The sequence below is a fragment of the Symphalangus syndactylus genome, chromosome 12, assembly GCF_028878055.3.
Source record: "Symphalangus syndactylus isolate Jambi chromosome 12, NHGRI_mSymSyn1-v2.1_pri, whole genome shotgun sequence".
NCBI lineage: Eukaryota > Metazoa > Chordata > Mammalia > Primates > Hylobatidae > Symphalangus > Symphalangus syndactylus.
Window position 1 is genome coordinate 144,878,119 of NC_072441.2, and position 22,513 is coordinate 144,900,631.

Sequence of the window (22,513 nt, forward strand, 5' to 3'; positions counted from 1 at the left end):
GCCAGCCCCGCCAAACACTCCGTTATCCGTTCCAGGCCACGGGGCCAGCCAGGCCTTCGGAGCACGCTCGCGCGCGAAGAAACAAGCCAGACGAGGAGGCCCGAGCTCCGAGCCTTGTGGGTTGTGGGTAGGAAGCGGCGTCGCGAGGCTCGGGACAGAGGCCGAGACAGCGATACCGGGGGCGGGAAGAGGAACAAACACTCGCCAGGGGCCCCACCGCTGGCTTCGCCAGCTGCGACCGAAGTCGGTCCCAGGGAACTGGCGAGCCGTTAGCCCGCCCCGCGGGGAGTTCCCTCTTCACGCCTTCAGTACCGGGGACTGCACTCGGCAAACTCGGGCCTGCCCTCACTGTTAGGCCGTGTCGAGGCCGCGGCTCAGCCCCGGCACCCGCTGCCCTCCTGGGGCGGCCCCGGCACCCTCACCTTCCTTGTCGGCCATGGCGGGCAGGCGAGCCGGGGGAATCCTGGGGTCGAGCGTTGCGGGAGGGGCGGGGAGGCTGCAAGAGCTCGCTCTGTGCGCGCGGCCTCTATTGTTTCCTGCGCCCCCAGCGCGAGGGCTGACTCGCGCACCTTCGCGCCAACATCAGCCAATCGGAGCGCTCCTAATGGCGGGATGGGCGGGGAAGCCGCGTCCGCGACCTATCCAGACGCGCGGAGTAGCTTTCCACGGGGACCGAGGCGCGCGCTCCGCCCCTCCCCCCACGCCTCCCCGAGCCGACTTCCAGCGATTGCGCGCGCCGGCGTTGACGGGACTGCGCCCGGTCAGGGTCACGTGAGAGAGGTTTAGTCCGCACACTCCCGCGGCAAGAGGGCAGCCATTTTCTTGAAGGCTATTAAGCTTAAGACCCTTTCAGAGTACTGAGATGAAAAATCTAGAATGCCTTTGGGTCTAATTATCAATTTTGGGGGTGAAGCGGGGCAAAGAACCTCACCACTCAGACCCAGACGGGTTTCATTCAAGGTGCCCTTCAACGTTTTTCGTTAGTCTTTAGAAGGAACTAGTAATGAAGGAAGCGCAGAAGATGGGGTTTTGGCCTTTTAAACACGTGATCCAAGCGGCAGGGTAGGGACTAAAGTAGGTCAACAGCCAACTCCGAGAAAGGAGTGTGGTCCTTAAGGGTGTGTGCCAAGGGGCGGAGTCTAGAGCGGAAGTAGTAACTCCGGGCCGAAGTCCGGTGGATGAAGGGCGGAAGTAGAGTGTCTAATCCTGCAGTCATGGCGCAGGAAGAGGATGTTAGAGATTACAATTTGACTGAAGAACAGAAGGCGATCAAGGCCAAGTATCCGCCAGTTAATAGGAAGTACGAGTGTGAGTAGGTGGTTTACTTCTCTCTTTAGATATAAGCACACAGGCATCCCGTCTCCTTACCCGCGGCTTCCTGCTGCTCTTTCTACTTTGCCCCATAGGTACTTAAAGCATGATCCCGTTTGTGCCGGCTGTTGTAGTCTCGTTCGTACTTCTGGGGATACTGAAGGAAAAAGCTACCTGGTTTAATAGTTGCGAAACCTGGCCTCCCTCATTTACAGTCTCTTGGACTTCTTCCACATGTGCCTAATCGCATTTATCTTCGTAAATTCTAAACATAACCATATTTTCAGGCGTTTGCAGGGTTGTTACCCCCATATATTTCCCAACGGTGAGATTAGAGTGTGCGAGGTTAGAGGACTCGGAAAGCTAATTACGGGATTTCTAACTTGATGTTTCACCTCGATCATATTAGCAAAAAGACCTGGTTTTGCCATTTATGATTGTGATTTTAAAAAATGATTGTCTTAGGTCGGGCGCGGTGGCTGACGCCTGTAATCCCAGCATTTTGGGAGGCCGAGGCGAGCGGATCACCTGAGGTCGGAAGTTCGAGATCAGCCTGACCAACATGGAAAAACCCCGTCTCTACTAAAAATACAAAATTAGCCGGGCGTGGTGGCGCATGCCTGTAATCCCAGCTACTCGGGAGACTGAGGCAGGAGAATCGCTTGAACCCGGGAGGCGGAGGTTGCGGTGAGCCGAGATCGCCCCATTGCACTCCAGTCTGGGCAACGAGCGAAACTCTGTCTCAAAAATATATATATATATATATATAATATATAATATATTATATGTATTATATATAATACATATATTATATATTATATATATAACATATATATATGTTTTTAGAGATGGAGTCTCGCTTTGTCGTCCAGGCCGGGGTGCAATGGAGCGATCATAGCCCGCGCTGCAGCGCCCAGCTGGTTTTGCCATTTATTCGCTTAGTGACTTTAGGCAAATCACATAACCTATCTTTGTCTCTTAAATTCTATATTAAACGTTAAGCTGTCATCTCTAAAGGTAGCTGTGGTTTGGGGAGCACAAATCTCACTTTTATTTGTCTGCTTAAAATCTTTCATTAATTTCTCATTGTCCTCTCTGTAAAATCTACGTATTTACCATAGTATTCTAGGCTCTGTGCTTTCTGGAGCTGGCATACCTCCTAGCATATCCCCTTCTCTCACTTAAAAACAATTTTAAAATATTATAGGCCGTTCGTGGTGGCTCACACTTATAATCCCAGCACTTTGGGAGACCGACGTGGGTGGATCACCTGAGGTCAGGAGTTTGAGACCAGCCTGGCCAATATGGTGAAACCCCGTCTCTACTAAAAATACAAAAATTAGCTGGGCATGGTGGTGGGTGCCTGTAATCCCAGCTACTTGGGAGGCTGAGGCAGGAGAATCGCTTGGACCTGGGAGGCGGAGGTTGCAGTGAGCCGGGATCGCGCCACTGCACTCTAGCCTGGGTGGCAGAGCCAGACTCCATCTCAAAAAAAAATTATTTTTAATAGGTCATATATATTGATTCGAAATTCAGAAAGTGTAACACAGGCAGTGAAAAGTAACTCTGGCAGCCCCCATCCGCAACCACCTAGTCCCCCTCTGTAGAGCAGTCATCGTTACCTTTTTCTTACATGTACATACCTAGATGTTCTAGCATTTGCTTTAACCAATTTTCAGTTGATGGACGTTTAGTCTGTTTCTACTCTTGTGGTATTAGAAACAGTGCAGCAGTGAATACACTTGTACATCCATTGTTTTGTACATGTGCATGTGGATCTGTAGAATCAAGTTCTCCAAGTTTTTTTTGTTTCCATTGCTAAGACTCGTACATTTTTTAAAAGGATATTTTAACTTGGACTGTTATTGCCAAATTGCTGTCTATAGGAGTTGTACCAATTTATACTTTCACTAGTATTGTGTGAATGTGCCTCTTTCCTCCCACTTCTACTAATTGTTACCATACTTTTTGATCTTTTCCAATTTGTAAACTATACTTACTGTATTTTTCTTACTGTAAGTGAAGTTGAACATATTACAGTGTTTTGGAGCTATTTGTATTTCCCATTCTGGGGTGTGTATGTTAATATTCTTCGCGCTTTTTTCTCTTGGGTTATTTTTTTTTCTCTTGGGTTGTTGGTTTTTCTTACTAGGCAGAAAGTATGTTTATGCAGTGCAGTTCATTAACCAGCGGTCCCCAACCTTTTTGGCACCAGGCACTAGTTTCACGGAAGTCAGTTTTTCCACCAATGGGGGTTGTAGGGGAGGATGGTTTCAGGATGATTCAAGCACATTACATTTATTGTGCATTTTATTTCTATTATTATTACGTTGTAATACATAATGAAATAATTATACAACTCACTGTAATATAGAATCAATGGGAGCCCTGAGCTTGTTTTCTTGTAATTAGATGGTCCCATCTGGGGATGACAGATCATCAGGCTTTAGATTCTCATAAGGAGCACACAACCTAGATCCCTCCAATGTGCAGTTCACAGTAGTGTTCAAGCTCCTATGAGAATCTAATGCTGTGCCTGATCTGAAAGGAGGTGGAGCTCAGGCAGTAATGTTAGCAATGGGGAGCTGTTGTAAATACAGAAGAAGCTTTGTGAGCTTATGTCCTGCTGTGCTGCCTGGTTCCTAACAGGCCACCAACTGGTACCGGCCAGAGGGTTGGGGACCCCCTGCATTAACCCTTTCTTTCTTTCTTTTTTTGAGATGGAGTCTCGCTTTGTCATCCAGGTTGGAGTGCAGTGGCATGATCTCCAGTCACTGCAACCTCTGCCTCCCAGGTTCAAGTAATTCTCCTGCCTCAGCCTCCTGAGTAGCTGGGACTACAGACATGCACCAGCACCACACCTGGCTAATTTTTTTTTTTTTTTTGAGACAGAGCAGGTGGGATTACAGGCATGCACCACCGTGCCCGGCTAATTTTGTATTTTCAGTAGAGACAAGGTTTCTCCCTGTTGGTCAGGGTGGTCTTGAACTTCCGATCTCAGGTGATCTGCCTGCTTCGGCCTCCCAAAGTGCTGGGATTACAGGCATGAGCCACCACGCCCGGCCTCTTTTTTTTTTTTTTTTTTTTTTTTGGAAACAGTGTCTTCCTCTGTCTCCCAGGCTGGAGTGCAGTGGCACCATCTCAGCTCACAGCAACCTCTGCCTCCTGGGTTCAAGTGACTCTCTTGCCTCAACCTTCCGTATGGCTGGGATTACAGGCGCCCACCACCACGCCCGGCTAATTTTTGTGTTTTTTTTAGTAGAGACAGGGTTTCACCATGCTGGCCAGGATGGTCTTGAACGCCTGACCTCAAGTGATCTGCCCACCTGAGCCTCCCAAAGTGCTGGGGTTACAGGCATGAGCCACCACGCCCGGCCAACCCTTTCTTTTATGGCTTCTAAGATAAGAAGTCATACTCAGGGAAGGCCTTGTCCACTGAGATTTTAAAATAATTTTCTTATTTTTTTCTATACATTTGAAAATAGAACTTTTGGCCGGGCGTGGTGGCTCACGCCTGTAATCCCAGCACTTTGGGAGGTCAGGAGATCAAGACCATCCTGGCCAAAATGGTGAAACCCCGTCTCTACTAAAAATACAAAAAAAAAAAAAAAATTAACTGGGTGTGGTGGCATGTACCTGTAATCCCAGCTTGAATCAGGGAGTCGGAGGTTGCAGTGAGCCAAGATTGCGCCATTGCACTGCAGCCTGGTGACAGACTGAGACTCTGTCTCAGTAAATAAATAAATACATACATAAATAAATAAATAAAATAAAAATTAGATGGGTGTGGTGGTGCATGCCTGTAATCCCAGCTACTAGGGAGGCTGAGGCAAGAGAATTGCGTTAACCCAGGAATTGGAGTTTGCCATGAGCCGAGATGGCACCATTGCACTCCAGCCTGGGCAATAGAGTGAGACTCTGTCTCAAAAAATAAAATAAAATCTAAAAAACTTTAGCTGGGCACAGTGGCTCATGCCTGTAATCCCAGCACTTTGGGAGGCCGAGGTGGGCGGATCACGAGGTCAGGAGATCGAGACCATCCTGGCTAACATGGTGAAACCCTGTCTCTACTAAAAATGCAAAACAAAATTAGCCGGGTGCGGTGGCTCATGCTGAGTGGGGGGACCCGCCAAGCCCACGCCCACCCGGAGCTCCAGCTGGCCCACAAGCGCCGCGTGCAGCCCCGGTTCCTGTTTGCACCTCTCCCTCCACACCTCCCTGCAAGCTGAGGGAGCCGGCTCCTGCCTTGGCCAGCCCAGAAAGGGGCTCCCACAGTGCAGTGGTGAGCTGAAGGGCTCCTCAAGTGCCGCCAAAGTGGGAGCCCAGGCAGAGGAGGCACCAAGAGCAAGCGAGGGCTCTGAGGACTGCCAGCACACTGTCACCTCTCAACATCAAGGAAAATAGCTGACAATATTTGTTGGTAATGATAAAATTTAAGTCCAGTTAGAATTTTCAGGCCTGATGAGCTTAATCCCAGCACTTTGGGAGGCCAAGGGGGACAGATGGCTTGAGCCCATAAGTTCGAGACCAGCCTGGGAAACGTGGCAAAACCTTGTCTCTTACAAAACATTAACCAGGTGTGGTGGTGCGTGTCTGTAGTCCTTACTACTTGGGAGACTTGAGGCGGAAGTATCACTTGGACCTGGGACGTCAAGGCTGCAGTGAGCTGTGATTGTGCCACTGCACTTCAGCCTGGATGACGGAGTGAGACTCTATCTCAAAAAAAGAAAACAAAAAGATTCATTCTAAGTGCATGATAGATCAATGGATTTTAATTTACAGTATGGTAAGTTCATTGTGATGGTTACGGAATCCACATTGCAACTAACGTTGAAAAAACTACCATGTTTTGGCTGGCGCGGTGGCTCATGCCTGTAATCCCAGCACTTTGGGAGGCCGAGAGGGGTGGATTGCCTGAGGTCAGAAGTTCGAGACCAGTCTGGCCAACATGGTGAAACCCCGTTGTCAGGCCCCTGAGCCCAAGCCAAGCCATCGTATCCCCTGTGACTTGCACGTATACATCCAGATGGCCTGAAGTAACTGAAGATCCACAAAAGAAGTAAAAATAGCCTTAACTGATGACATTCCACCATTGTGATTTGTTCCTGCCCCACCCTAACTGATCAATGTACTTTGTAATCTTCCCCACCCTTAAGAAGGTACTTTGTAATCTCCCCCACCCTTAAGAAGGTTCTTTGTAATTCTCCCCACCCTTGAGAATGTACTTTGAGAGATCCACCCCCTGCCCCCCAAAACATTGCTCTTAACTCCACCGCCTATCCCAAAACCTGTAAGAACTAATGATAATCCACCACCCTTTGCTGACTGTCTTTTCGGACTCAGCCCGCCTGCACCCAGGTGAAATAAACAGCCATGTTGGGCCGGGCGCGGTGGCTCACGCTTGTAATCCCAGCACTTTGGGAGGCCGAGGCGAGCGGATCACGAGGTCAGGAGATCGAGACCACGGTGAAACCCCATCTCTACTAAAAAATACAAAAAATTAGCAGGGCGCGGTGGCGGGCGCCTGTAGTCCCAGCTACTCGGAGGCTGAGGCAGGAGAATGGCGTGAACTCGGGAGGCGGAGCTTGCAGTGAGCCGAGATTGCGCCACTGCACTCCAGCCCAGGCGACAGAGCGAGACTCTGTCTCAAAAAAAAACAAAAACAAACAAAAAAAACAGCCATGTTGCTCACACAAAGCCTGTTTGGTGGTCTCTTCACACGGACGCGCTCTACTAAAAATACAAAAAAATAATTAGCCAGGCGTGGTGGCGGGCGCCTGTAATCCCAGCTACTCAGGAGGCTGAGGCAGGGGAATTGCTTGAACCAGGGAGGTGGAGGTTGCAGTGAGCCGAGATTGCGCCACTGCACTCCAGCCTGGGTGACAGAGCGAGACTCCGTCTCAAAAAAAAAAAAAAAAAAAAAATAGAGTTCAAGAGCAGCCTGGCCAACATGGTGAAAGCCCATCTCTACTAAAAATACAAAAATTAGCCGGGTGTGGTGGTGCTCGCCTGTAATGCCAGCTACTCAGGAGGCTGAGGCAGGAGAATCACTTGAACCCTGGAGGCAGAGGCTGCCGTGAGCCAAGATCGCACCACTGCACTCCAGCCTGGGTGACAGAGCGAGACTCCATCTTAAAAAAAAAAAAGAGTCATGATCTGGATGAAGAATGTTGGGAGATCCGGTGGGAGTGGCTGTAGTACCATTTGTTACTTTCTGGTTTTCCTCTGGGAATATCAGGAAAAAGCTCATATATTGTGGAGTTTATTTTCTAAATTGATTTTATCTAGGATTAGGTTCACTGTAAAAGAAAAGGTGAGACAGAAACCTGGAATTTTATTTATTTATTTATTTATTTTTTTGAGACGGAGTCTTGCTCTATTGCCCAGGCTGGAGTGCTGGCGCGATCTCGGCTCTCTGTCCCCCCCCGCCAAAAAAAAAAAAAAGATTCAAACAAAGCAAAGCAATTAGCTTTGTTGAGTAAATAGATAGCAAAAGGTGTTGATGGACCGGCCCACATTTTCTTGCTCCTTAAACATGATATTCCTAATAATAACGGACTAGAGTTATTTTGTGTGTGTGAGTTGAGAGTCAAGTTTAGTGTCTTACAAGTGTTTTTCCCTCTCTCCCTCAGATTTGGATCATACAGCAGATGTCCAGTGAGTATAGCAGGAGTTCATTCTTTTGAAACCACGTCAATAGGAAGACTGAATGTTCCGATCTTGGTATCCCTATCTTTAATTTTTCTCCTCTCATTTTGGTTCCTTCACAATATGAAAATGATGGTTTAAAAGCACTCAGTTTTGCAGGGTTCAGTGGCTCAGTGAGCCGAGATTGCACCACTGTACTCCAGCCTGGGTGACAGAGAGAGACCCCATCTCAAAAAATAAAAAATAAAAATAAAAATAAGGCTGGGTGCAGTGGCTCACGCCTGTAATCCCAGCGCTTTGGGACGCTGAGGTGGATGGATCATGAGGTCAGGAGTTCGAGACCAGCCTGACCAACATGGTAAAACCCTGTCTCTACTAAAAATACAAAAATTAGCCAGATCTGGTGGTGCCCGCCTGTAATCCCAGCTACTTGTGAGGCTGAGGCAGGATAATTGCTTGAACCCAGGAGGCGGAGGTTGCAGTGACCCAAGATTGCACCACTGCACTCCAGCTTGGGCAACAGAGTGAGACTCAGTCTAAAAAACATAAATAAATAATAAAAATAAAAGCACCTGGTTGCAGTGCCATTAGATTGATTGAGGCCTTAAAATTTGTATTTATCCTACTGAATTTATTTTGACTTTGCTTGCTATCAAGTTTTCTTTCTCGCAGTGGATTGTATTACACAGAACATGAATATACTTCTTTAGGTTACACGCATGGGGAGATACTCTGGAGGAAGCATTCGAGCAATGTGCAATGGCCATGTTTGGTTACATGACAGATACTGGGACAGTGGAGCCCCTCCAAACAGTAGAAGTAGAAACTCAAGGTAAATGATTTATTCACAAGGAAGAAATTGTTATACAGTACTGTATCGAATTGTGCAGCATTCTACATAATCTGAGTATATTTTCACAAAAAGAACCAGAAAATTAAGGATGAGTCTTTTCTTTCTCTTTAAACTGACCTAAGACATTTCTTGCACTTTTAAATTCAAGTATGTTTTTAGAGACCGGAATTACTAAGTGTGCTATTTACCTTGTGTAGGGGGTGACTTACAGTCTCTTCTGTTTCACTTTTTGGATGAATGGCTTTATAAGTTCAGTGCTGATGAATTCTTCATACCCCGGGTAAGCAAAGGTTTTTCTTTTTTACTGAGCAAATGGATTCTTAGTTCATATTTTAATATGAACTAAGATGATTTAAAATAGGACATGTGAAACAAAACCAGTCCATACAAATAAGACGATACTGATTTGCAGAGATTATAATGACCACGGGCACTTCCTGGTTAACCTGCATTTGCCTATGTGTGAACATTTCGTATTTAGATCTCATGTATTTGTCACTAATCAGGATTGTGTGATAAAAATGTACCTACAGTTTTCATCCACATTTTTTTCTGTTTTTGTTTTTGATAGAGACAGGGTGTTGCTATGTTGTCAAGGCTGGCTTGAACTCCTGGCTTCCAGCAATCCTCCTGCCTCAATTTTGCAAAGTGCTGGGATCACAGGTGTGGGCATTGCACGCAGCCTCATCCACACTTTTTATGTTTCCCAAGTTTGAGCTATATTTATGTCCATCCATTGTTCCTTTTGTTCCATTTGAAATTTAGTAGCCCTGTCACATTGGCCTAAGTTAAACAACTGCAGCTTTTAGTTTTCCTTAACATGAAAAAAGGAAAAGCCAAATGGAGATTGCTTGCTGCTGTCATCCTTTAGAAGGGAACACATCTGCAATGTCATTGTTATTTAACAGAGATGGCACTCTCTGCTTTTATAATTCCTCCATTCTCTGCTTTACGACCTTCACTACTTATACTCATTCTATCAACTGAGTCACTCACCCTACAGAGTTCAAGTGCCTACCAGTATTTTATTAGGCTCAGAGTGATTGAAATCCTATGTCCTCCTCCTCCACCATATATCTGTTTTCCCCCAGCGTTAAACAACAGCTTTTATCGAAGTGGCAGTGTACAGCAGCGGCAGAGGTACTGCCCCTGTGTGCCCAGAGTAGTTCTCTACCATGTATCTTGCAGAGAAATTCTTTTGACTCATATTTTTAGATCTTGCATTTTTATAGAATACCTCCCTTGAATATGTAAGAAAAAACTTATTTCCTTGAAATATATTTAATACTCAGCTTGGGCAACATGGCAAAACTCCCTCTCTCAAAAAAAACAAAAAAACAATAATTATCTGGGCGCGGTGGTACATGCCTGTGGTCCCAGCTACTCCAGAGGCTGAGGTGGGAGGATTGCTTGAGCTTGGGAGGTGAAGGTTGCAGTGAGCCAAGATCATGCCATGGCACTCCAGCCTGGGCAACAGAGCAAAACCTTGTCTCAAAAAAAAAAAAAAAAACTGTATACATATATATCTCATTTGTTGTCCTATTTTAGCTAACATTTTAATTTTCTTTGCTTCACAGAAGTTGTGTGCTATTGTTTTCTAGAAAAGGTTGTAAAGGCCAGGCGTGGTGGCTCACGCCTGTAATCCCAGCACTTTGGGAAGCTGAGGCAGGTGGATCACCTGAGGTCAGGAGTTCGAGACCAGTTTGACCAATAAGGTGAAACCCCGTCTCTACTAAAAACACAAAAAAAATTGATTGGCCGGGCATGGTGGCAGGCGCCTGTAGTCCCAGCTGCTCAGCAGGTTGAGACAGGAGAATTGCTTGAACCTGGGAGGCGGAGGTTGCAGTGAGCCGAGATCACGCCACTGTACTCCAGCCTGGGCAACGGAGTAAGAATCCATCTCAAAAAAAAAGGTTTTACGGATTTTTAGTAGATGGTCCAAAAAAACAAAACAAAACAAAAAGATTTTTAGTAGATAGTCTATTACGAAGTTTTTTTAATTAAAAAATTTTTTTTCCTTTCTAGGAAGTGAAAGTACTTAGCATTGATCAAAGAAATTTCAAATTACGATCAATTGGGTAAGTTTTGAAAGTCTTTTAAATATCGAGTTAAAGTTATATTCTTCCTTGAATTCAATGAGCAAGGAAACAGATGGAAACATAAATCAGAGGGCCACTTGCAGATTGAGTTTTGTGGGATGCCTAAGGGCTTGGAAGGACCAGAAACTTATCAAAATAAAGTTGATTTTAATTGTTAAATCTGATTCCCAATTTGTTGATTTTTTAGGGAGAGAATACATGTAATTGCTAAATGGCACAGCATAAAGCCCAGCTTAGTAGATGGGAAACACTGACGCTTTTTTTTCTCATCTGTTCTCACTTCTAGACCTATTTAAATCAATTCCTTCTATTAACAAATCGTACTTTTCTTTTCCTTCCAGAGTTTGCAAACACTTGATTAGGTCACTTTGATTGGACTTGTTTCTCAAGTTTCTTTAGTCACTTAATTATATTTTTTAGGTTTTTTAATTTTTTTTTTTTTTTTTTTTTTTTTGAGACAGGGTCTTGTTCTGTCTCCCAGGCTGGAGTACAGTGGTGCGGTCATGGCTCACTGTAGCTTCAGCCTCCTGGGCTCAAGGGATCCTCCCACCTCAACCTCCTGAATAGCTGGGACCACCAAGTGCGCCACTACACCTGGCTGACTTTTTTGTTTTCTGAAGAGATGGGGTCTCCCCATGTTGCCCAGGCTGGTCTCAAACTCCTGGGCTCAAGCAGTATTCTGGCCTCGGCCTCCCAAAGTGCTGAGGTAATAGGCATGAGCCACTGTGCCTGGCCCTCCTAGGTTGCTTTTACATATAGCTTTTTTATTTTATTTTCATTTATTATTTATTTATTTATTTATTTATTTATTTTTGAGACAGAGTCTCGCTCTGTTGCTCAGGCTGGAGTGTGTGATCTCAGCTCACTGCAACCTCCACCTCCTGGGTTCAAACGATTCTTCTGCCTCAGCCTCCCGAGTAGCTGAGATTATAGGCGTCTGCCACCAGGCCTGGCTAATTTTTTGTATTTTTAGTATAGACGGGGTTTCACTGTGTTGGCCAGGCTGGTCTCAAGCTCCTGACTTCAGGTGATCTGCCCGCATCGGCCCTCCCAAAGTGTTTAGATTACAGGCTTGAGCCACTGTGCCTGGCCTCATTTATTTTTTTAGAAATGGGTTCTCATTCACTATGTTGCCCAGGCATCCTCAAACTCCTGGGCTCAAGCGATCCTCCTGCCTTGGCCTCCTGAGTAGCTGGGACAACAGGTGCATACCACCACTCCCGGCTCCATTTAATTTAATTTATTGATTTATTTGAGACAGGGTCTTGCCTTGTCCCCCAGGCTGGAGTGCAGTGGTGTAATCATGGCTCACTGCAGCTTTGAACTCCTGGGCTCAAGTGATCCTCCTTCCTCAGCCTCCCAAGTAGCTGGGGCTACAGGTGCGCACTACCATGCCCAGCTAATTTGTTGTTGTTGTTGAGACAGAGTCTTGCTCTGTTGCCAGGCTGGAGGGCAGTGGTGCAATCTTGGCTCACTGCAACCTCTGCCTCCAGAGTTCAAGCGATTCTCCTGCCTCAGCCTCCTGAGTAGCTGGGATTACAGGCGCCGGCCACCATGCCTGGCTAATCTCAGCTAATTTTTTATTTTTTTATAGAGATGGGGTCTTGCTGTGTTGCTAGGCTGGTCTCTAACTCCTGTGGCCCCATTTTATATTGAATTTCATTCACTTCTTTTTGTAAAGTGAGATCTTTTATTATCTTCTCTGTGTTTTTGTTTTGTTTTGTTTTTTGTTGTTTTTTAATGAGTAAAGAAACAGGCTTGCCGGGTGTAGTGGCTCACGCCTGTGATCCCAGCACTTTGGGATGTGAGGCAGGCGGATCACGAGGTCAAGAGAGATTGAGACCATCCTAGCCAACATGGTGGAACCCCATCCCTACTAAAAATACAAAAATTAGCCAGGTGTGGTGGTGGGCACCTGTCATCCAAACTACTCAGGAGGCTGAGGCAGGAGAATCGCTTGAACCCAGGAGGCAGAGGTTGCAGTGAGCCAAGATTGTGCCACTGCACTCCAGCCTGGCAACAGAGCGAGACTCCGGGTCAAAAAAAAAAAAAAAAAAAAGAAACAAGCATGTCCAAAAGTACTAGCTAATATGTGTTTGAACAGAATTTTAAAACTTTGCTCTTTCTACTATACCACGTTGTGATCTTCACTCACATTAGTGTCAAAGAAAGACAGGAGACTGATCCCAAGTTCTAGATTACTCTTCTAGGGCCTTCTATATACAGATCTTGGATATTTTTGGAAAAGTTGTAAAGTGTAAACCAAGTTCGGACTGTATTATAGAGTCTAGTATTTTGCCTTTGTGGTACTCAGACTTGCTTTCTCCAATGGGAGGTATTATTTAGTTTTTTTTTTCTTTTTTGTTTCGTTTTTGTTGTTTTTGTTTTGAGAGAGGGTTTTGCTTTGTTTCTCAGCCTGGAGTGCAGTGGCATGATCATGGCTCACTGCAGCCGTGACCTTTTGGGCTCAAGCAATCCTTCTACCTCAACCTCCCACATAGCTAGGACAGCAGACATATGCCACGATGCCTGGCTAATTTTATTTTATTTTTTAATCTTTTCTAGAGATAGAGTCTCACTACATTGCTCAGACTGGTCTCGAACTCCTGAGCTCAAGCTATCTTCCTGCCTCAGTCTCCCAAAGTGCTGAGATTACAGGTGTGAGCCACCGCACGCAGCCTACTTAACTAGTTTCATAACTCTGAGGATAGTAAAAATTTTGAATATGTTACTACTCTGTTTTGAAACAATATTTACTAAACAATGTTTATTGAGATTCCACCATAGGTACACTATATTGGGGCACATTTATTTTGAGATCAACTGTCAACCTTTTTTAAAGTTTCTAAAATTAATTTTTTTGTTTGTTTTTTAGACAGTCTCACTCTGTTGCCCAGGCTGGGAGTGCAATGGCATGATCTTGGTTCACTGCAACGTCCGCCTCCCAGATTCAAACCTTTCTTGTGCCTCAGCCTCCCGAGTAGGTGGGACCACAGGCGCATGCCACGATGCCTGCCTAATTTTTGTATTTTTAGTAGAAACGAGTTCTCACCATGTTGGCCAGGCTGGTCTTGAACTCCTGGATTCACCTACTTCTGCCTCCCAAAGTGCTGGGATTACAGGTGGGAGCCACTGTGCCTGGCCACTAGAATTAATTTTTTTTTTTTTTTTTTTTTGAGACAGAATCTCGCTCTGTCACCCAGGCTGGAGTAGAGTGGCATGATCTCAGCTAACTGCAATCTCTGCCTCCTGGTTCAAGCAATTCTTCTGCCTCAGCCTCCTGAGTAGTTCAGATTACAGGTGCCCACCACCACGCCTGGCTATTTTTGTATTTTTAGTAGAGACAGAGTTTCACCATGTTGGCCAGGCTGGTCTTGAACTCCTGACCTCAGGTGATCCGCCCACCTTGGCCTCCCAAAGTGCTGGGATTACAGGCATGAGCCACTGCGCCTGACCTTTTTCATTTTGCTCTGTTGCCTAGGCTGGAGTGCAGTGGCGTGATCTCGGCTCACTGCAACCTCCACATCCTGGGTTCAAGTGATTCTCCTGCCTCTGCCTCCCAAGTAGCTGGGATTACAGACATGCGCCACCACGCCCGGCTAATTTTGTATTTTTAGTAGATACAGGGTTTTTCCATGTTGGTCAGGCTGGTCTTGAACTGCCGACCTTAACTGCTGACCTCAAGTGATCCATCTGCTTCGGCCTCCCAAAGTGCTGGGATTACAGGCATGAGCCACCGTGTCTGGCCTATAATTAAAAATTTTTTTGAAACGGAGTCTTGCCCTGACACCCGGGCTAGAGTGCTGTGGTGCAGTCACAGCTCACTGCAGCCTTGACTTCTGGGCTCAAGCAATCTTCCTGCCTCCTCCTCTTGAGTGGCTAGGACCACAGGCATGTGCCACCACACCCAGCTAATTTTTTTTTTTTTTTATTTTGTGTACAGATGAGGTCTCCCTATGTTGCTCAGGCTGTTCTCAAACTCCTGGGCTCAGGCAATCCTCCCTTTGGCCTCCCAAAGTGCCAGGATTATAGGTATGAGCCACCGCACCTGGCCTTAACTGTCAACCTTGAGAGCAAATGATGACACTGCACACACGTCCCTCAACAGCTGTATCTTTTGACAAATGAAAATGAAACTTAACAGCTCCCTGACCCCTCCTGTCTCTTTTGGCTTCCTAGCATGTTAACCACATTTACAAGGCTTATTTTAAAACATATAAAGAGAGAACAAATCTTAATCATGTTTTAATTTGTATTCTCAGGTGGGGAGAAGAATTTTCATTGTCCAAGCACCCTCAGGTATGTTTTAAAATCCAGCCGTTAAGAACATGAAAAATTTCCTTACCATAAAGTTCATATACGTGACAATCAACTTCAGTTAGTTCTAACTGGTGTAAAGTGATGTTTTTCTCAAGCTTCTCTGGCCTGTCTGGATATATTTTGTTAAAATACTGTGATTATACACACCTGATTTAGTGGATGAGGCATCAGCATTGGGTTCTAGGGTCAAGTTTGTTCAGATTATTGTGGAATTTGAAATTCTATTTGCCTTTTTGACCTTTATTTCTTCTCCTATAATAAAGATGTTGGACTAGATGTTCTCTATTGTACCTTCTACTTTCTGTGTGTCTCTAGATTCTGTATTTGCCACCTGTATGGCCTCACTGTATGGTAGGAAAATCTATTGGAACAGGAGTTGGCAGTTTTTTTCTGTAAAATGGACAGATAATAAATGTTTTAAGATTTGTGGGCCAAGAATGACAGAAGAGCAGCTACTCAGTGCTTCTGTTGTAGCACCAAAGTAGCCATAGATAATACTTAAATGAATGAGTTCACTTGTATTCTAGTAAAACTTATTTATGCCCATTGAAATTTGAATTTCCTGGCCGGGCGCGGTGGCTCACGCTTGTAATCCCAGCACTTTGGGAGGCCGAGGCGGGCGGATCATGAGGTCAGGAGATCGAGACCACGGTGAAACCCCGTCTCTACTAAAAATACAAAAAAAAAATTAGCCAGGCATGGTGGCGGGCGCCTGTAGTCCCAGCTACTCGGAGAGGCTGAGGCAGGAGAATGGCGTGAACCCGGGAGGCGGAGCTTGCAGTGAGCTGAGATTGCGCCACTGCACTCCAGCCTGGGCGACAGAGCAAGACTCCGTCTCAAAAAAAAAAAAAAAAAAGAAAAAGAAATTTGAATTTCTTATCATTTTCAAATGTAACAAAATGTCATTGTTTTGATTTTTTCCCCCAACCATTTAAAAATGTAAAAATCAGGCCAGGCACAGTGGCTCAGACCTGTAATCCCAGCACTTTGGGAGGCCAAGGCAGGCAGATTGCTTTAGGTCAGGAGTTTGAGACCAGCCTGGCCAATACAGCGAAACCTAGCCTCTACTAAAAATACAAAAATTAGCTGGGCGTGGTGGCACGCGCCTGTAATCCTAGCTGCTCAGGAAGCTGAGGCAGGAGAATCACTTGAAACTGGGTGGCGGAGGTTGCAGTGAGCCGAGATCATGCCACTGCACTCCAGCCTGGGTGACAGCGCAAGACTGGTCTCAAAAAAATAAAATAAAAGTAAATAAATAAAGATGTAAAAATCACTCTTACTTTATGGGACTGTACAAAAAGAGGCAATTTGGCCTGTGGGCTATATGTATTTTGCTGACTCCTGTGTTTAGGCCAGATACAGACATAGGTCACTTAACTACTGGGACACATTCTGACAAATGCATCTTTAGGCGATTACATCATTGTGTAAACATCATAGAGTGTAGTTACACAAACCTAGATGCTGTAACTTATGCTATATGGTATAGCCTATCACTCCTAGGCTACGAACCTGCACAGCATGTTACTATACTGAATATTATAGGCAGTTGTTACACATTGGTAAATATTTGTGTATTTATATTTCTAAATACCAAAAAAAGGTATAGTAAAAATACAGTATTATAGGCTGGGCATGGTGGTTCACACCTATAATCCCCGCATTTTGGGCGGCCGAGGTGGGTGAATCACCTGAAGTCAGGAGTTCTAGACCAGCCCGGCCAACGTGGTGAAACCCCATCTCTACTAAAAATACAAAAATTAGCTGGGTGTGGTGGCGGGCGCCTGTAATCCCAGCTACTTGGGAGGCTGAGGCAGGAGAATCGCTTGAACCTGGGAGGCAGAGGTTGCAGTGAGCGGAGATCACGCCATTGCACTCCAGCCTGGGCGACAAGAGCAAAACTCCATCTCAAAAAAAATAAATAAATAAGAAACAGTATTATAATCTTCTCAGACCACCATCATATATGCAGTTAATCATTGACCAAAATGTTGTTATGCGGCATATAACTGTATTCTAAATTCATATTTGCCATTGGAAGTATTCAGAATGGATTGTGAGCAAATTAATTTCATTTATTCCTAAGAGTTTTTGTTTATATAAGACAGTGCCTTGCTATGTTGCCCAGGCTGATCCGAAACTCCTAGGCTCAAGCAATCCCCCACCTCAGTCTCCTGAGTAGCTGAGCTTACAGGTGCACACCACCAATTCCAGCTTGGTACTCCTAACAGTTTTTTGGGTTTCTTTTTGGTTTTTTTTGAGACGGAGTCTCATGCTATTGCCCAGGCTGGAGTGCAGTGGCACGGTCTCAGCTCGCTGCAACCTCTGCCTCCCAGGTTCAAGCGATCTCCTGCCTCAGCCTCCCGAGTAGCTGGGATTACAGGCCCATGACACCATATCTGGCTAATTTTTTGTATTTCTAGTAGAGATGGGGTTTCACCATGTTGGTCAGGCTGATCTTGAACTCCTGACCTCAGGTGATTCACCTACCTCAGCCTCCCAAAGGAGGCGTGAGCCATCGCGCCCAGCCAACAGTTTTTATTATTATTATTATTCTTTCTTTTTTTTTGAGACAGTCTCACTCTGTCACCCAGGCTGGAGTGCAGTGACGTGACCTCTGCTCACTGCAACCTTCCCCTCCTGGGTTCAAGCGATTCTCGTGTCTCAGCCTCCTGAGTAGCTGGGATTACAGGCCCATGCAACCACGCCAGGCTAATTTTTGTATTTTAGTAGAGACGTGGTTTCACCACGTTGGCCAGGCTGGTTTCGAACTCCCGACCTCAGGTGATCCACCCACCTTGGCCCCCCAAAGTGCTGGGATTATAGGCGTGAGCCACTGTGCCCAGCTACTTCTTATTTTTTGAGTGAATGATCAAATAACTCTTTTTTTTTTTTTTTGAGATGGAGTCTCACTCTGTTGCCAAGGCTGGAGTGCCGTGGCGTAATCTCAGCTCACTGCAACCTCCGCCTCCCAGGTTCAAGCGATTCTCCTGTCTCAGCTTCCTGAGTAGCTGGGATTATAGGTGTATGCCACCACGGCCGGCTAATTTTTGTATTTTAAGTAGAGGTGGGGTTTCACCATGTTAGTCAGGCTGGTCTCAAACTCCTGACTTCAAGTGATCCGCCTGCCTCGGCCTCCCGAAGTTCTGGGATTACAGGCATGAGCCACTGCGCCCAGCCAATCAAACAACTTTTCAAAGCAAAAAGGAATGTTTTACAAATAGCTTATTAAAACATCTGGTTCCTGGAATATGTCTTGGTTTAAAAATACCTTCCTGGTTTTAATATTGTCTTTACTTTCTCTCCATGAATCCATATGCCATCCATCCATGAATTTATGCATGCATTCAGCAAATACTTATCAAGTGCCGCTAGTGTTTCAGACTTTTTTTTATGCACTCGAGGTAGAAATGTAATAGGATAAGCGAAGTCTCTGCCCTTACTGAGTTTAAAATGTAGTGGGAGAAGCGAGCCAGACAAACATGTAAACACATAATTTCAGATAGTGAACAGTGCCATCAGGATGAGGTAAGAGTGGTTGAAGGAGGGGAGGGGGTAGTCAGAAAATACATGTTTATTAACCCATTCTCACGCTGCTGATAAAGACATACCCGAGACTGGGTAATTTATAAAGGAAAGGGGCTTAATTGACACAGTTCAGCATGGCTGGGGAGACCTCAGGAAACTTAACAATCATGGTGGAAGGGGAAGCAAAGTCTTCCATCTTCACTTGGTGGCAGGAAGAGAAGTGAGCGCTGAGCGAAGGGGGAAGCCCCTTAGAAAACCATCAGCTCTCCTGAAAACTCACGCACTTGTCACTAAAACAGCATGGTGGAAACCGTCCCCGTGATTCAATGATCTCCACCTGCTCCCTCCCACAACACGTGGGGATAATGAGCACTACAGTTCAAGATGAGATTTGGGTGGGGACACAGCCAAAATATATCAGTATGTTTGAGAAAGTGATATTTGAGCAGAGGCAAGAGAGATGAGAAGTGAGCAGAAATATGGACGAACTCTCCAGGCGAAGAAACAGGTGTAAAGGCCCTGAAATGAGATAAGTTCAGGGAACAGCAAGCTGGAGCTGAGAGTGAAGGTGTAATAGTAGGAGATAAGGTTGTAGAGATAGGGCCACAGCCTCTTTGGTAAAATTTGGTAAGGGGGGTATAGGATCAAGTACGCACGTATAGGAGTTGGCCTTCTGATGGGAGCCAGGGACAAGCCATTCATTGCAATCAGAGAGGCTAAGGTGAGTACAGATACAGCATGATGGTAGATTTGGTGGTAGGAAGATGAGTCAGTTCTTACTGAGTTGCTCTTACTTTCTCTAGGAAGCACAGTCGATTGAGAGAGAGGATGAGGGAGGAATGATCACTAGAGGAGAAGAGAAAGAATTTTCTCAGAGAGTGAAAAGGGGAATTTATTGGTAATTGTAAGATTTTACTGCGAGTACTGAATTCCTGTTTGAGATGTGTGGACATACACTCGGGGTGATACCAGTTAGCATGGTGTGTGCTGCCATAAGCAGACAGTTGAACTTGAATTAGGTTGTGGTTTTGCCAGGTGATTGTGGCAGAGGAGAAAAAGCAGCTGCAGTGCCACTTACATCCTTCTGTGAAATCTTCCTTTTTGTGTGTGGTGTAGAGCTAGCAAATGCCATTTACCTATTGCCTGATACATTTTATGGTGCACAGAATTATTGTAGATTCCTTTTGGAGCTGGAAAGAACCTAAGAGAACATCTAATTCTGTGGTTTTAAACTGGGGCAGGGTTGGGCAGCGTCCTGTGTCAGAGACGTGTGGAGAGCTTTTGACCTGGGAAACTATATCTTACTCTTCAGCTAGACTTGGAAAGAGAAGAGTCCCAAGAGGTGAAGTGAGTGTTGTCAACTGAGGAAAAGAGAGTAAGTTGAATTCCTAGGGCCTAGGTCAGAGTATAAGGAGGTGGTTTGGATTTCAGAAGGAGCCCTGAGCCAAATAGTAGAAAAGCTTGTGTTCTTTGATTCAACCCATTTTCTTTTTTTTAATCATCCTCAAAAGTTTTTTACTTTTTTTTCTTTCCAACTTTTATTTTTAGGTTCATGGGGTACCCATACAGGTTTGTTACATGGGTAAATTGCGTGTTGTGGGGGTTTACTGTACAGATAATTTTGTCACCCAGGTAATCAGCATAATACCTGATATGCAGTTTTTCAATCCTCACCCTCCCCCAACTCTCAGGTAGACCCGGTGTCTCATTTCCCTCTTTGTGTTCATGTGTACTCAATGTTTATGTCCCACTTAAATATATGGAAACATGGTATTTGATTTTCTGTTCCTGCATGAATTCACTTAGGATAATGGCCTCCAGCTCCATCCACATTGTTGCAAAGGACATGATCTCATTCTTTTTTATGGCTGTGTAGTATTCTATGGTGTATATGTATCACATTTTCTTTATCCATTCGACCATTGATGGGCATGTGGATTGATTCTGTCTTTGCTATTGTGAATAGTGCTGCAGTGAACATACCCATGGATGGGTCTTTATGTGATTTAACCCATTTTATAAACAAAGAACTGACGTCCAGACAGGCCAGACAATTTCTAGACCCAGGTGGAAACAAAGCCAGGACTAGAGTTCCATGTCCCAGCTCCACTGTGCATATGTTGCCTCTCATTTTTCTTGGATCCCTGTGTATTCTCCTAATTTGATAACTAATTGTTTCATGTGAGTTTTTCATTTTCAAAATACTAAAATTTTTACTTTCTGCTGATTGTTGCTAGAGTTAATGATTATTATTTCAACATCCTATTTTCCTTTTTTTTTTCCTCTAACCCCAACTTTAGGGAACAGAAGTCAAAGCAATAACATACTCAGCCATGCAGGTCTATAATGAAGAGAAGCCGGAAGTTTTTGTGATCATTGACATTTAAGACACCAAAAAAGAAAAGACTTCTATGAAGAACTGTTTTTTTTCCTCTTCCTTTTGAGAAGACACTATGAATTAAATTCTACAGCATCTTTTGATATATGGAAATTTGTAGAACAGAAATGTTTTAGTTAAAGTGTGACTTTCAGAAAGGGAAAATCAGGGCACAGCCTTGGTCTGTGTTCCCCAAATATTCAGACTTTAAAGAATTCTTCAACCCCCAAGGGCCAGTTATGGTCCTTTGATTCTCTGCTGTGGCAGTAGGTGCCTCATGCCCTTCCAGTGCAATGCAAGCCCTCCAGCCTCACCCCAGCGAGGAGCACTGATGTCAGCAGCAACCTGAGACTGAATCCAGGTTGAAAAAAGAATAACTTGAAAAAATATATTTCCACACACAGAATTTTGTTTTTCTTCCAAGTTGGTTAAGACGTATATTTTCTTTCTTTTCTTTTCTTTTTTTTTTTTGAGATGGAGTCTCGCTGTGTAGCCCAGGCTGAAGTGCAGTGGTGTGAGCTCGGCTCACTGCAAGCTCCGCCTCCCGGGTTCACGCTGTTCTCCTGCCTCAGCCTCCCGAGTAGCTGGGACTATAGGCACCCGCCACCATGCCCAGCTAATTTTTGTATTTTTAGTAGAGATGGGGTTTCACCATGTTAGCTAGGATGGTCTTGATCTCCTGACCTTGTGATCTGCCCACCTTGGCCTCCCAAAGTACTGAGATTACAGGCATGAGCTACCATGCCCGGCCACGAGACATGGATTTTCTATATGTACATCAAGGGAGGTTGTGTTTTAGGTTGCTATAGGACAGAGCTATCCTGTATTCCAGTTGGTTTTTGTAGAGAAACAATTAGACTTCTCTAGATAGAGCCCTGATTTTTCTCTCATGCTTTCACTTTTTTAAAAGCACTGATGATATTTCCTGTCTTCTCATAAGAAAAAGTCAATACTATGCCTTACAAAGAGACCTTTCCTTCTAATATAGAATTTTATTTGAAAGTGAGTATATGTTTATAACTAGAGAATAAAAGGAGAATTTTTGAAAAATGTCTTTATTGTTGTTGTTGTTTAACTACCTAAGCTATTTGTCCCTTTTTTCGAGACAGGATCTTGCTCTGTCCCCTAGGCTGGAATGCAGTGGTGGAATCATAGCTTACTGTGGCCTCGAACTCCTGGGCTCGAGCAGTCCTTCCAACTCAACCTCCCAAATAGCTGGAACTACTGGAATGCACCACCATACCTGGCTAATTTTTAAATTTTTTTGTAGAGACGGGGTCTCGTTATGTTGTCTTGAACTGGTCTTGAAATCCCGGGCTCAGGTGATCCACCTTGGCCTCCCAAAGTACTGGGATTACAGGTGTGAACCACTGCACC

At 45.0% G+C, this 22,513-nt stretch overlaps 2 protein-coding genes across 16 annotated transcripts in view; one reads left to right on the forward strand and one right to left on the reverse strand.

Annotated features, from left to right (window-relative positions):
* RBBP4 (RB binding protein 4, chromatin remodeling factor) overlaps window positions 1-580 on the reverse strand; it is a 31,091-nt gene extending 30,511 nt beyond the window's left edge. For 2 of the 3 annotated variants that reach the window (XM_055255574.2, XM_055255573.2), the window contains exon 1: window positions 423-564. In XM_055255574.2, coding sequence (XP_055111549.1) covers window positions 423-438 — 16 coding nt within the window. In that variant the 5' untranslated portion in view covers window positions 439-564. Of the gene's footprint in view, window positions 1-422 lie in introns of all 3 variants that reach the window. The other variant, XM_063627977.1, reaches the window with a different exon arrangement.
* Window positions 18-22,186, forward strand: ZBTB8OS (zinc finger and BTB domain containing 8 opposite strand). 13 transcript variants are annotated; one of them, XM_063627998.1, is made up of 7 exons: window positions 18-120; window positions 7,944-7,968; window positions 8,670-8,791; window positions 9,010-9,092; window positions 10,838-10,890; window positions 15,174-15,210; window positions 21,060-22,186. In XM_063627998.1, the coding sequence occupies exons 3-7, from the start codon at window positions 8,719-8,721 to the stop codon at window positions 21,144-21,146; spliced, it is 333 nt and encodes a 110-aa protein (XP_063484068.1). In that variant the 5' UTR covers window positions 18-120; window positions 7,944-7,968; window positions 8,670-8,718; the 3' UTR covers window positions 21,147-22,186. The 13 variants fall into 13 exon arrangements, with proteins under 13 accessions (XP_063484068.1, XP_063484069.1, XP_055111603.1 ...); XM_063627999.1 differs by having other exon boundaries at window positions 24-116; XM_055255628.2 differs by lacking the exon at window positions 18-120 and adding an exon at window positions 645-1,308.
* The last annotated feature ends 327 nt before the right edge of the window (window positions 22,187-22,513 follow it).